The following is a 14,666-nucleotide window of genomic DNA, read 5'->3' as shown; positions in this document are numbered from 1 at the left end:
CAGTCAATAAGATTTGTTGACCTGAAGTGTTTAGTGAACTTCATCACTGAGCTTCCTCATAATTGCAAAGGCTTTTGTGCTTTATAGGCTCATTTTCTTTTGCTGAATCATTACAGCGACCAGAATAATCTATCTGACCTAGAACTCATTCATGTGAATCTTAGAAGGTCCCTCTGTGGAAGGATATTGAAGACATCTCCTCTGGGTTGTCTTCTTCCTCAGTCTCAACTTTAAAAACTACTAACTAGTACCTATTGATGGGCTCAGGGCTCAGATTTAATTTAAACTCTGTTTAGAGAAGCCAGCTGGGTAGCATATTAAGGGACAATGTTGATTCACACCACTCAATTCTATAGTCAGCTAGACTCCTTAAAGATGCTCCATTTTCTCACCATAGCACAATGAACAATGTGCCATTTTATCTTAATGCAATAATCTATGTTATCCTTATGTATCAAATAGCTTGAATGCTCTCAGGACTTAATGCAGCTAGACTGCCTGGCCTTGGATGCCAACTCCATCACCTATTAGCCACATAACCTTGCCCAAAGTATTTTAACTTCCCTGTGCCTCATTTTCCTCACTGCCTCCTGATTTTTTTTTAAAGCGGTGGCGGGGGGGGCATACGATAGGGGATAATAACAACATATATCACCACTGTCATGACACTTAACAAGTTACTGTATGTAAACTACTCAAAACAGTGCCCGGCTATTAGCTACCATTTAATATGTTCAGTTCAGAACCACCAATGACGGAAGACTGGTCTTATAACATAATCTACAAACTACCCTAAATGGCCAATGTGTTAGTGTTACACTGATATGAATCATTTTTAAGAGTACAATGCAAACCTCAACACATTAAAAGACTGTAAGAGTTTTCAATAAGAATTCATTTATTTTTCAAATGTTGACTTTCACTCACCTCCAAGCATGAGCTCCTTATCTAAGGGAGGTTACACACACACACACTCTCCCACGCGTGCATGCGTGTGCGCTTGCTTTGCACGCTTGCTTTGCACGCTTTGCTAGTTTCCTTCCTAGCACTTACTACAACTTTAATTATTTTCTTTCCTTGTTTACCCACTAGACCTATGAGGGAGGGATCTTGTCTATTTTGTTATCTTGTTCACTGTTAGATCTCTAACACATGCCTAGCATATAGTAGGCACTCAAATGTATCTTAGATAAACAATGCAGACACTTTAAAGAGTGTTTAACCCATACCAGATAAAAATTAAAGTAATAATGATCACAGGTTTCTATTTTAAAGTAATAACCCAATTAGGGATTTAGTCTCATTTAAAAATACATACGATTTATTAAAATTATAAAATTGCAGTTTTCTATAAATTATTCCCACCCAAACAGGTTAAAAGATGTGATAATAGATATACTTTCTAAACCATTTATAGCCACCCTCCTCCTTCAATTTCAAAAGATAAAACATACAACATACTGTAGGTTTATTTTTATTCAAAAAGTTACTGTCTCAAGACATAAATACAAATCAGAAAACAGTACAATTAGGACAATAGAATGTGGAGGACAACAGGTTAGAGTAATATATAAAACATTTTTAGCTGGTTGAAAACAAAGCTGTAAGAACTGCTTTCACAAAGAAGTACTCCTTTCAAGAGTGAGAAAAAAAATCAACTTAGGTTTAAAATCATATATACAGTCCTCTCAGCAGTTCTAGTAAATGCAGTGGTGTGAAAAACAACATAGGCAATACTTTTGCACATAACAATATTTGTTGATGGAAAATCTGTTAGACAAGTCTGGTTTTATTTGTTATTAACCATGATTTAATAAAATAATTGTATTTTACCATGATCTTTTAGCTAACCTATGGTTTTTGGCTACCACAGCCCAATGCTTGTTGATTTCTGACTCTAAGAACTGGAAGCCTTTTGGTATTCACCCATCTGAAGATATTCTTGTATTGCAAGCATATTAAGGCATGGAATGATTAAAATAATATACCTCAAGAACTGAGAGACGACTGACAAAGGTAGATATACATGTAATATAAGTTAATATTTTGTTTTAAACGATGTCTAGCTGCCTAAGCCTCGCAAAATGAGTTGACGTCAAAATGGCAAGTAGCCACTTTCTGTTTTAAACTAATTTATTTGTGAAAGGACATAAAATGAAGTTTAAAGCTTAGCTTTCAAAGAATATTATGGGTTATGAATTCTATTATCCCATCTAATTTACATACAGAGGAAATGTACTGTAACCTGTTAGAAGTATCTTTAACCTGAAGACTGCTTGCAAAGACAGATAGATAAAACAATATAAAATACAAATTTAAAAATCATTTTAAAGCATGAACACTCATGCTTTTCTATTTTTAAACATTGTTAAACTTTCAATATATTTCTGAAACCTCATAATTTTAAGTTGGAATTTAAAAGTAAGAAAAAACTAAACAAACTGCGCAATTATAAAATCAGCACCAATTTATATATATATATAATTTTATTTAAAATTTAGATCCCTATTCCCACACTCTAATAAGCTGTATAATTTTTGTTTAGAATTTTTCTGCAAACATACTACAATAAGCTTCTTTTATTTGGAGACAAAATACAGTGGCACTACTGGAAGGAATATCACAACATTACATTTGTATCTTAAAGGACAAGCAAACTTTCAGGGTTGATAATGGGATAAGCATGTTTGAGACTGGTTACCTTCTGGCAGTTCACTGCATCTGGATATTTCTGAAAAGTATAGAGAAGCTCTTGGATTTTAAAAATATCTTAAAATACATTTTAGATGAAAAAATTGTAAAAGTTCTGCTTATAAGTTTACTTTTCTCCACAATTACAATATTTAAAAGAAAGCTTTGTTGATTGATGTTTTAAGCATTTAAATTTAGAATGCTAAAAACAATTTTATCCTATCATTTCAAGGTAGGGGAATAACTTCATTCTTAACTTTGTTTCTTGGATGTAAACAGAAATCCAGCAGAGGTCATCATTACTTAGTATACCCAGTAAATAAATGTGAGAGAATTCATGTCTGTACCAAATGCCTCTTCAGATTGTTATATTCTTTAAAAAAAGCATGAAATAATTGATTCAAAAGCCAACTAACAGCGCATAAATAAAATATTTACTTTCTAAGAAAAACTGTAGCTTATCATCAAATTGTTTACTTGTCCTTTACTTTTTTCAGGCAAACAAAACTGCCCCTCAATGCACTTGATCTTGGTAAGCATAAGCATGTCATATTCTCCTTAGAGAAAAATCTGTACAGGATTTCACTGTATCTACCACACTTTATTTTAAAATTTCCTCTTCCACTTAGAAAATGACTTCACCACAGATTTAATTGTGTACTGGTATTAAAACATTGACACCCCAAGAACCTAATGAGAGAGAGGGAAAAAAAATTTCGTTAAAATTGTCATTCATTTCTTTGTAAAATATATCTGTAAATATTACATTGATATTTGATAATATTAAGTTTAATAACATGCTAATAAAAACACTTTGAAAAATTCCCCTCTTCAGATTTGTAATTCTAAAATTAAAATGACCATCAATATATAATAAAATAACATCAGGCCTAATCAAGATGCTACTTACCTCACAAATATAACTAAGAGCAGAGACTGCGCCTCACTTATATGTTTATACACACCCCTCATGTTCTGAAGGTAGGCACTCAACATTTGTTGAATGAACAAATGAATGTGCTTGCTGACATACAGTTCTAGCACAGGTTCTTTGGAAAGAGCTTAACAACAGTCTTACAAACTTGGTCATTTGCACTGAAGAGTGGGTATAGTTTTGTTAAAAGGCATTTGAACGTGCAGACCAAAAACATCCAAGAACAATACAAATACACAGAAAATAGGAAGTGTTCTTTAGGAAATCTGGCCCGAGTGAATAAACAGAACTACAAATTTTAAGAAATCAAATAAGTAAGGTGAAATCTGGGCAAACTAACTTATATTGATGCTTTTCCATACATTCCAGTTGGGAAAAGAACGTTAGGTAAAATCTAATAATTACCCGTCACTACCTAAAAAAGTAAAAGCAAATAATCAATGGAGCAATTCTCCCTAATTCATTAAACAAGAACACGATAGAACTTTTAGCTATATATACTAAGAGGCTAATCAATTAAAATTCCAGCACTTACTATGACAAGTAATATTTTATAAAATACTATGATGAGTTAATAAGAGACGATATTAAAGCCAGAAGTAATGAACTAAGATTGGGGTTAGAAAGGGCTCTTACTTGCAAATTAAGTAAATTAAATGTCACTTTAACAAAAGTCATAGAACTCACGAACTGTTTTGATCTGAAGGAACCGTGTACTTTCAGACCAGGAAACAAATATATCTATCTGATTGTAGCCTTCCTGTAGCAAATTATTAAGTGAAGTGTTTGGAATCCCCAGTGACAAGAACAAAGAGGATTAATGCACCCCACTTCTTACCTGTCACCCACCAAAGCCACCACCGCTACTCACCCCTTGTCCTCCCACACCCTCCAACAAGATTCAGGGTTCTCCTTTTTTGGTTAGAGTCAGAGTTTGGGTGGTTAGAATGTTTCCACCAAAGAGGCCTAGATGATGTTTAAAGGACCTTCCTAGCTATAACACTCTGTGACTCTGGGTAAGGGAAGGTCTGATGATGAATGAGAGAATAAAATCTTAGTTAGCAATTCTTAGTGTAGAGTGTGGAATGAAGATGAACGCAAGATCTTTTCGAACAGAGTGCCTAACTAGAAACTGCCTGAACAGATTTTTTTTTTCTGTTTTTGTACAAACTAGGTTCTAAGTAGATTCTTACTAGAACATTAAATTAGCTCCATTATACTGAACCTTTCTCTTACCAATTTTTCTTTAAGAAAATCTCAACAGAAGAAGGACATTAGGGACACTTGTTCTCTTTTTGTGTTAACGTAAACTACCTGTTTCTGGTGTTAACACTGATAAATACTTAAGCATATATTTGAAAAGTACAAATAGAAAGCTTTGGTTTGTTGTGGCAATACTGGCCCACTAGTAGCAGAAAGAAACCACTGGCACAATGGGAAAAACCAATGTTTCCAGATATAAAACAAACTAAATCATAAACCTAGAATTTTATGTATATGCAACCCAAAACTGATCTCCTCAGAGTTTTCCTATTATCACTTCTGAATCATGTGGATAACATGTTAAAAAAGACATATTTAGGATTTATTTAGTAATAAGCTAAAGTATCTATACTAGGATGCTTTGGGTTACTTTCACTTACAATTAGAGAATCTGAGAACTGTGTATAAAAGGATTTAAGTCCCAATTTTACTATTGTTTTGATGATTAATTTATCGCAGGCTTGAGTAAAAATACATGGAGGCTATCATATAAAGGCAAACACAGGTTTTTACATTTAAAAATTTTCATTCTTCCATTTCTTAAGTTATTGTTGAGACAATATGAGGTAAAGTTTAATGTATATTTAAAAATAAACTAGTATTAATTTATAAATATATATAAAATAATGAAACAGCCATGTAAATTATGTATGTGTATTTGACATTTAACATTTTGAGAAAACTATATATATATATGCTCAAAACCATATATATGTGGGCCATATTTATATATACATATATATACATATATATATATACATACATATATATATATATGGTCAAAAACTTCCAAAAATACCTGAACCTTTAAAGATTATTGAGCACTCAGTTATGTGACTGCTGCCATCATGTGGTAATACTATAAAACTACAGGTATAGATGCATGTGCCCATTTTCCTAATTCTAGCAGAAGCAGGTAAACTATCGTCTTAATTGTAACTTATTCAATAAACACAAGAATGCCAATAACTTTCTATAAATAACAAATAACTATTAGGTCCCTATCTTGGGCCTCACTGAGATTGTAGTTTCCTCTAAATGTTAAATGTCAAAAATACACACACATAATTTACATGGCTGTTTCATTATTTTAGAACTGTTACATGCCGCGTAATGATGTTTTGGTAGTCCCATTAGACTAGTACCATATAGCCTAGGTATGTAGGCTCTATTATCTAGGTTTGTGTGAGTACACTCTATGTGGTTCCCTCAAAGACAAAATTGCTTAACTATAAACTTCTTAGAACGCATCCCCGTCATTAAGCGACACATGGTTGCAATCTCAAGTGAAGAATATCTTTTTGCAAATCTAGTAAGTGACTAAGGAAACAAATGCCTATAGTTTTCCTGACTTTAGAGGAACACATGAAAAAATAAGGAGATATCTAACTGCCCATATCAATTTTGACTACAGTTAATCATTTCAATTTCTAAATTTTCTTGGTGTTTCTTCCAAATAAAGTCTGACTTTAGTTCTGGGAAGTACAATAGCAGAAACAGGTTGAGATTTTTAAATCAAAAGGAACTTGGATCAAATTATTACTCTGACACTAAACAAAGATGTATAACTGAGCAAGTCACTGAACTACCTCTTCAGTCCAAGTTTGCTCGGGTGTAAAAGTGGGAACCCATCACCTTTCTCACAAGGTTGCTGAGAGAATCAAGCTAAATCATGCCTAGTATAGTGTCAGGCACATAAGTTCTCAAATACTAGCTTCCGTTCTTTTCATTTCAAAGTGATAGTTAAAGGTGGGCTAGAATACGAGCTCCTTCAGGGCAGGAGAGCATCTTATTCATTTTAGCACCAACTTTCAGTTCAATCAATTGTTGAATTAATGCATTTCACCAAATCTGCTTGAAAACATTCTTTTACGCATCACAATCACTACTTTCATGTTTTATTTAACAAATTGCAAAGATACATATTCCTAGATCATCAGGGAACCATATACCTCAATATGCACTTAAACTACAGGCTTAGGGTAGGCCCAGGTCACCTATACTGCTCAAGGTATGGTCTGCAGAAGTGAAGCATCGACAGCACTTGCTAGAGATGCAGAATCTCGGACCACACTCCAGATCTACCGAAGCAGAATCTACATTTTAGTAAGATCTCCAGATGACTCATAGGCACATTAGAGATTGAGAAACAGTGATTTAAGGTGGCCTGTCCAAAGATTTCCATACCTGCTACTCTACCAAACTGTCTTTTGGCTCAAATATCTGACATGATTAGTGTCAGTTAGTTTCTCAAAATTCTTCTAAGAGCTTTCTGAAAGCAGATTATGAGGTGAGGGAGTGCAAGGGGAGAATGGGAGAAATTGGAGCACAGAAGGCAGGCCTCAGAGGACAGTACAACAATCACCTGAAGTAGTAGGTATTAGGAGGAAGGAGCATAAATGGGTAGAGACTAAAAAGTGAGATGAAGGGCACTTAACTGAATTATTCATTTGACAAATAAAGCTAAACATCACACCAGGAAGGACTAAAATGAGTAAAATCATCACTGCCTGGAGTTCAGTCTAATGAACAAAATGTAGTATCTTATTTCACTATACCAGACTCGTAATTATCAAAATAAAAGTGTATACAAAGTACTATAGGAGCTGACACTAAAGTATCTATCTGGAGAGGGCAGCAAAAACTCCACAGGTGATGTCAGGACTATTAAAGGAAGAATTCACTAGGAGGAAAAGGAAAGGGGCAATTGTGGCAGAGAGAAAAGCTTATACAAAGTCATGGAGTCATGAAAAAGCATAGTGTCTGAGAGGACCTACAAGATTTGGTATGGCTGGAGCACAGGACACGTGTAAGGAAAAGACCAAGGTTACGATGGCAAAGGAGCCAGATCACAAAAAGCTTTGTTTGCCAGGCTGAAGAGCCAGAATTTTTTCTTAATGGCAACAGGGAAAAAAAAAATCAATGAAAGACCTAAAACTATGAGTGCGAGGATCAGATTTGCATTTTAGAAAGATGACCCTAAAAGAGGTATAAAGGAGGGGTGGAGCAGCAAAATCAGTTTAAAGGCTACTGCAATAGTCCAAGTGAAAACTGAGGAGGCCTTGAACCAAGGCACTGTTAGGGAGAATATTGCGGCAGGGATTGATATGAGAAGTGCTTAAGAAATAGAATTGACAATACCTAACAATAACCAATATCTCAATCCCCTTCTCTTTATAATCAAAGCCTTTGATCAAGTTCTATTTTTCACCATGCCTTCATATTATGATTGTGATTATTATGATTATGATACCTCTCATTCATCCTATCCATCCATAAATGCCAAGGAAAACTTTCTGAAACACAATTCTGATCATGCCACTCCCTCACTCAAAATCTTTCAATGGGTAACTCAAGCCTACCGGAAAAGTCCTAATTCCTTAACATAACATTCAAGTCCCCGTTGGCCAGGGATTCAAAGGTACTTTTTAATCTGTCATCACCACTGCATCACCCCTCCCCCTCCCCCCAAAATCTCTCCTGCCTGCCTCTTTTTCTCCTGTACAATTGTTTTTATCCATTTTCAATGTGCTGTCCCAGCTTTTCAACTTCAAACTTAGGAATTGCCTATATTTTTGATTTTGCAATCCTGGGGGGGTACATTTAAATTAAACCTACTGATTCATCCATAATTGAAGCTGGATCAAAGAAATCAGGCTTCAGTTCTGTTCTCTCTCGTCTGTTCTTTGATGGTGGCTAAGGGAAAAAAAGGAACGAAGTTGACAATTGCCATATCTATAAGCCAGATAGTACCTGAAAATATTGAAATTAATTATCATGAAGTATTCACATAGCCTATGTAGCTGCAAGTGTACCTGACAATACTTTAAATATGTATACTCAAATCACAGAATGTTTTAAAAAATACAAAAGCAATTCATTCATGGAAAATTATTCTAAAAGATAAAAACTGGAAAACTCATTTTTCGTTTTACTTTAAAAATGCCTCTCCCGAGTCATTTTCCTTTAAAGGCACCAAATTACACTACTCTGAAGAGAAGCCATATTTAATTATTTCTTCCTTTTAAGGAGAATACAGGAGGGTATATCAGAAGACCTGACTTATAATAGTCTCAGTGTACTGCTTACTAGTTTTGTCTCTTTGCATAGGCTAACTGTCTAAGCTTCAATATCCTCAATCCTTTCAATCTACCTCACAAAGTTGAATAAGATCTGTGGCAAAATAAAATATGTAGAAGCATTTTGTACATGATAAAGCCCTAATGACATATATGATGTAATTATCAATAAAGAGTATACCCTTACAAATATTCAACCTCTAAGTTTAAGTAATTTTACTTTATTATCTGATATGGAAATTTGTCTCAATAACAGGGTAGTATCAAGTTAATTATGTATTGTTTTGACAACGGCAAATAAATGGAAAATTATAAGGTATTGTGATACTTAGTATAATATTAAGCAAACTGTATCCTTTAAATCTGTATATTCCTAAATTAATGTGAAAGTTAATCATCTTAAACTAGGATCTAACACCTTCACCAACCTCACCCTCTTCCTCAATCCTGTCTCATATAAAAACACTTGGCAACTATTTTATTTAAGAATTTTGCAAAAATTCCTTTTCATAGGAAGAATTTCTCTCCTCTAATAAACATCCAACTTAACTTCCAAAGGATCCAAGTTGAAAATCTTACAGAAATCACTGTTTCTTACCAAGTCTATATCCATCGTGTCAAAATCCATTCCCTCATTAAGATCTTCAATCCTCCCTTCTGAGGACATCATAACATCTTCAACAATTGGCTCTTCATCGTCTTCCATTAGACTTGTACCACGCCGACTAGAGAAATATAAAACAAGGTCAAGATCTGAACCAATGTTGTGACTATCAATATATTGGCAGCAACTATGTGGCTCTCTATATTCAAGTGTAATGGAAAATGATGGAATTAAAGGTCAGGGAAAATGATTAGGCATTGATCATGTCACCAATGATGTCAAAACCCCAATGTTCACTTGTCTAAAAATGCTAAGGAGTTATGTTCATTCTACATTACTTCAATACATTTAGCTTGATAGTTTTGATATCCCATATAAAAGTTGAATGAGAATTTCCCACATGGGAACAGACAAGATACCTCAAATCCTTTTTGACAGTAGGCAGGGTACAAATTAATAAACAAATATAAAACAGAGACCAGAAAAATGACATTTTCAGAATACATATATTTTCATTAATATATAATGTTAATTTTACCCATCATTCACTCATTTACTCAATACCTAATGTGTACCAGGCACTCACTCATTCACACAGTGCCTATTATGTGCCAGGTTTCTACTGTGTCCTATGGATGCCAAAAAAAAAACAAAAAAAACCCCAAGATGAATAAGACATGGTTCCTGCCCTCAAGGAGCTCACAGTCTACTAAGGGAAACAGAGATAATTAATTATGACAAAATGTGATAAATATTACAAGAGAAATATGCATCAAGTGGTATAAAGATATACTGAAAAAGATTAATTCTGCTTCAGGAAAAATGAGCAACATTTATGCTGAAACTTGGATTCTGTCCTATGAAACTCAAAAACTAAGAATTATACAGAAACTTAAGACCAAAAATTCTGTATGTTATCACATAATTATAAGGAATAAACTCAAATTTCAAGTTCACAAATTAGCCCAGATCAGCATAAAGGATTCCAAGTAAAAGCAAAATTGAGGGTGACTTCTTGTTCCCCAGTTTGGCCAATATTTCCTTCCTGTCTCATTCATAAGATCCACCCACCCCTAAATCAATTATTTACTGAATGCTTGCTTACAACTTACACAAAACTATGTTCAGCTTTAAAAAGCTAAAAGGTAACAAGACATGATGTCTAATGCAGGCTACCTGGACAACTACGTTGACAATGATCCATTTCCTAAGAGTTCTGGATAGTAAACGGCAATTTTACTAAATTTGGTAAAGGCAACTGTCAAAGGAATATGCGTGCTTTGCAGACTATGGAGAAAACCAGAAATCCATTCTGCATTTCATTTGTATAAAACAAAGTGAAATAATTTGGAATTATTTTCAGTTGTAGGCCAGATATCATTACAGAAAAATCACTGTATAAAGAAAAATATTTTAAAGTCTCAGGCAATAGAGCACTTATATTACAACAACCAAAAGAATCTTCTGGTAATAATTATTTAACTGGAATAATCTCTCGTAGTCACCTGGGGAAGTTTATCTCTAAAGGGAATTAAAACAAACTACAAACAAAAAAATGGTAAATGGTACTGAATAATGAGATGCTGTGGAAGATCTTGGGGATTGGTACAAAGTTTTCAGGGGAGAGATACGGACCCAATGATTGCATGGCAGAATTCCAGAATGTTTGGACTGGCTGGTGACTGGTTGAAAGCTAAGAAATTAATTATTGAATTTAGCATAAAACAAGAACATATATTAAGGGGAATGTGGCCATAGAAACAGAGAATAGGGGACAGAATCAAGTGATAGTATAGATGATGGCCATATTAGACAAGTTTAAGATCAGAATCTATCCATGTGATAGAATATACTTCATCTATAGAGATTCTTAAGGTCACCACAGAGATAACTAAAGTGAATTTAAATAGGCTACCACTCATGTGGTAAATGATCATTTCTTAAGAAAAACAGGTGAAATTCTCATCATTTCAAAAACCATCAAAATATAAATTTAAAAAAGAAGGTAACAATTACTATCTCCTAGTATTAAAACATGTACCACATTATGTTACAAATACAAAGCTTTCAAACTCAAAAAGGTAAGTAATCAGAATCATCATATCTTTCCTTTTGTACTAATCATCTAAAGATTGCTTGTCTGCCACTTTTGGAGCCAAAGTTAATAAAGATTTATAAAGCTCTCATATAGATTCCAGTAAAAACAAAGTATTTAAAAGTTAGACTACAAACTGTTATTTAGCATTGGACATTTATTCATTCAATGAACATTTACTTAGCACTTTTTATGTGCCAAGCACTGACAGGCAATGAAAGCAGTCCCTGCCCTTGAGGAGCTCACAGTCTAGAGAAAGGGATAAATTCATAAACAAATAATTACAATACAATGTGGTAAGTGCTATAAGAAGTATTAATATACACAGTGTTGTGGGAGCATAAATAACCGCAGCTTCACGTAAGGGGACACCTGAGCTTGTTCTTTTATGATGATTTTGCCAGTTGCCAGGGAGTGGATATGATACTAATATGAAGGCAGGGGCTGTATTTTGAAAGATCTTGCATGCCATGAGCTAAGGAGTTTAAACTTTATCCTGCAGGCAATGGGGAGCCATGGAAAGGTTTTAAGTAAAAGAGTTACATGATCAGAATTTTTATTGTAGAATAGTAATTCTTGATGGCAGTGCGAATGATGGAGTGGTGGTGGGAGGAGCGAGGGGAGGGGTTTGGTGAGAGGATAAATGGGAGATTTGAGGGGAAGAAAATGAGTTAGAAAGCTAATACAACAGTTCAGGTGAGAGATGAGGGCCTGAACTAAGGTGGGGAATCAATTAAAATGTAACAAAACTGGATTTTTAGCTATAATTCTGTGTACCAAAATAAACAAGGATTCATATTTAAACTTTTCCAACAGATCAACCTAAGATTGGTCCTTTAGCTAACTAGTTAATATTTAACTTAAAAAGTTTTTTTTTTCTGTTGGAAAGACCAATTTTTAGTTCCTTGATTATTTCAGCTTAGTTACTCTAGAGAGTTTGCTGAAATTTTTAGATAAGGCACACATTAAAATAGGTTAAAATGAATTAGTGAACTTCCTAGACTCAGACAATAAGGCACTCTCACTTACATGGCATGCTGAAGATTAGTTCGCAGTTTAACATAGCTCATTGCTGCTCTCTCCTGCTGTTGCCTTGCTTCCTCTTGCTGTCTTTGAGCTAACATCCATGTTACCTGCGTGCTTCAAGGAGAATTTTATTCTTCTTTTAACTTAACTTTTTTCTATGTAATTAATAATGTTATAGTACAGAAAATGAGCAAATGTACTTACTTATAATCAAGAGGAGTTTGATGATGTTCAGTCTGCATTGGATAGACACTCATGAAGGTATCCTCAGGTCGTAATCTTTTGGGCTCTCTCATAATCGTTGAGGTGAGTTGCGGTGTCTGCATCATAACTGGGGTGTGCAGTGTTTGTTCTCTGCTTAACCACATACTGTCACTACTACTGCTTTCTTCAGCTGAAAAAGAAAATCAACACCAATGAAGTTCACAGTCACTAATTTTGACTAATCAGATGTCTAATACAACCTGTTCAGTTCGAGGAACATCTGGTTGCTTTCCACACGTTAATGCCTAGGAACAAGGGGATAGAAAGGTATGTTGGTGCAGTCCCTGGCCTGCCCTTACGGTCTAGTTGTGGAGAAGGAAAACAGAGGTAATTACAACACAGTGTGGTAAGTGCTAGAAGAGAGGGAAGCACAGGTAGAACAGGAATAATGTGAGGGATCAGAGCCAGCTACTCAGCAGTGCCTTCTAACTAGAGTAGATACTGTGTGGACTGTAAAATTTTCTAGGCCAGGGGAAGAACATAAGCAAAGGCACTGAGGCATGAAACAACAATGACTGAAGCATACTAATTTGCTGATATTCAGCAGTTTTTGACCTACAAAGATGGCAATTTCACGTGGTTCAAACTAAGAGTTTGGTACTCCTGGGGTAAGCAGCAAAAGGTAAGGTTGAATAAAGAGGCAGCAATCAACTGATGGAAAGTGTTGTAAGCTGTGCTAAGGTGAAAAGAACTACTGCTGAAGGTTTTAAGGAAGGGAAGCAATGTGGTGAGTTACATGTTTTAGTCAAAGTATGTGGTGCTAGTGTGGAGAATTGACTTAAGAATACGAAGACTAATAAGGAAACAGGCCAGTTAGGAAGCTAACTGTGTAGCCCAGGTGAATCAGAGGTGGGAACAGGAACAGAGACAATGAGAGAATGGTTCCCAGTCTACAAGATGCTCACTGCTGAGCAAGCATAAGAACAACTTCAAGGGGAGCACTAATCCACATGAACATTAAGCACTGGACTAAAAAGACCAGCTTTCACGCCTGCAAAAGCTACTTGTTTTCAAATGTCTGTAGATGCTGCCATGATGAATAAAAGACAAATTCACATGCAAGTGTTACTGAATTCATAGTAATTTTTAAAAATTGCTGCTTTGGGAGGAGAAATTAATAGCATTTGATGACTGACTGAACATGAGTTTGGAGGAAAACTTATTAGAAGACTATACATGTGCTTATATCTATACATAAGATTTTAAGGGAAGAGCGGAAAGAAAATGTGCTAATAACACCCTAGTAATAGATGGATTAGACACAAATTCCACAATTTGCAATATAATTACATCAGCCTTTACCTTCTTAAGGCTTCAATTTTGTCTTCAAAATTGCATAAATCTGGCCAACTTATCAGTATTTACCCTTCCTTCTTCTAACTTACTAATGCCTCAATTTCTATGGCTGTCTCCAAAAACCTAAAGAAAGAGAGCACTGACCCTTGCTATAGAAATTGAAGTATCTGGTTTGATAATCCATCTTTAAGATGTTACATAAACACCAATTCATATGTGCTCGATGAAATCTAAGGAAAAGGAGAGATTTGATGGCCCAGCACAAATCTGTAACTATTAGGTATTTGTTCAGATGAGAAAAACTTTTTTTAAGATTTATAGTAACGTGTAGGAAACACCATCTTTTGATAACTTTTCTATTTAAAAAAAGGAAAATTTATTTAACTTCCCATAATCCATCAGCCCTTACTATTT

The 14,666-nt window shown here is 34.7% G+C and overlaps 1 protein-coding gene across 14 annotated transcripts in view; it reads right to left on the bottom strand.

Annotated features, from left to right (window-relative positions):
- Positions 1 to 1,458: 1,458 nt before the first annotated feature.
- STAG2 (STAG2 cohesin complex component) overlaps positions 1,459 to 14,666 on the bottom strand; it is a 134,838-nt gene continuing 121,630 nt past the window's right edge. For 8 of the 14 annotated variants that reach the window (XM_070604346.1, XM_070604338.1, XM_070604345.1 and 5 more), the window contains 5 exons: positions 12,897 to 13,086; positions 12,696 to 12,806; positions 9,566 to 9,692; positions 8,507 to 8,584; positions 1,459 to 3,381 (listed from right to left, as the gene is read on the bottom strand). In XM_070604346.1, coding sequence (XP_070460447.1) covers positions 3,358 to 3,381; positions 8,507 to 8,584; positions 9,566 to 9,692; positions 12,696 to 12,806; positions 12,897 to 13,086 — 530 coding nt within the window. In that variant the 3' untranslated portion in view covers positions 1,459 to 3,357. The remainder of the gene's footprint in view (positions 3,382 to 8,506; positions 8,585 to 9,565; positions 9,693 to 12,695; positions 12,807 to 12,896; positions 13,087 to 14,666) is intronic. The other 6 variants (XM_070604347.1, XM_070604351.1, XM_070604348.1 and 3 more) reach the window with 1 other exon arrangement.

This window comes from Equus przewalskii, chromosome X (assembly GCF_037783145.1).
Source record: "Equus przewalskii isolate Varuska chromosome X, EquPr2, whole genome shotgun sequence".
Classification (NCBI taxonomy): domain Eukaryota; kingdom Metazoa; phylum Chordata; class Mammalia; order Perissodactyla; family Equidae; genus Equus; species Equus przewalskii.
The sequence above is the reverse complement of the archived record's forward strand: the minus strand, read 5'-3'. Positions and strand labels throughout refer to the sequence as shown.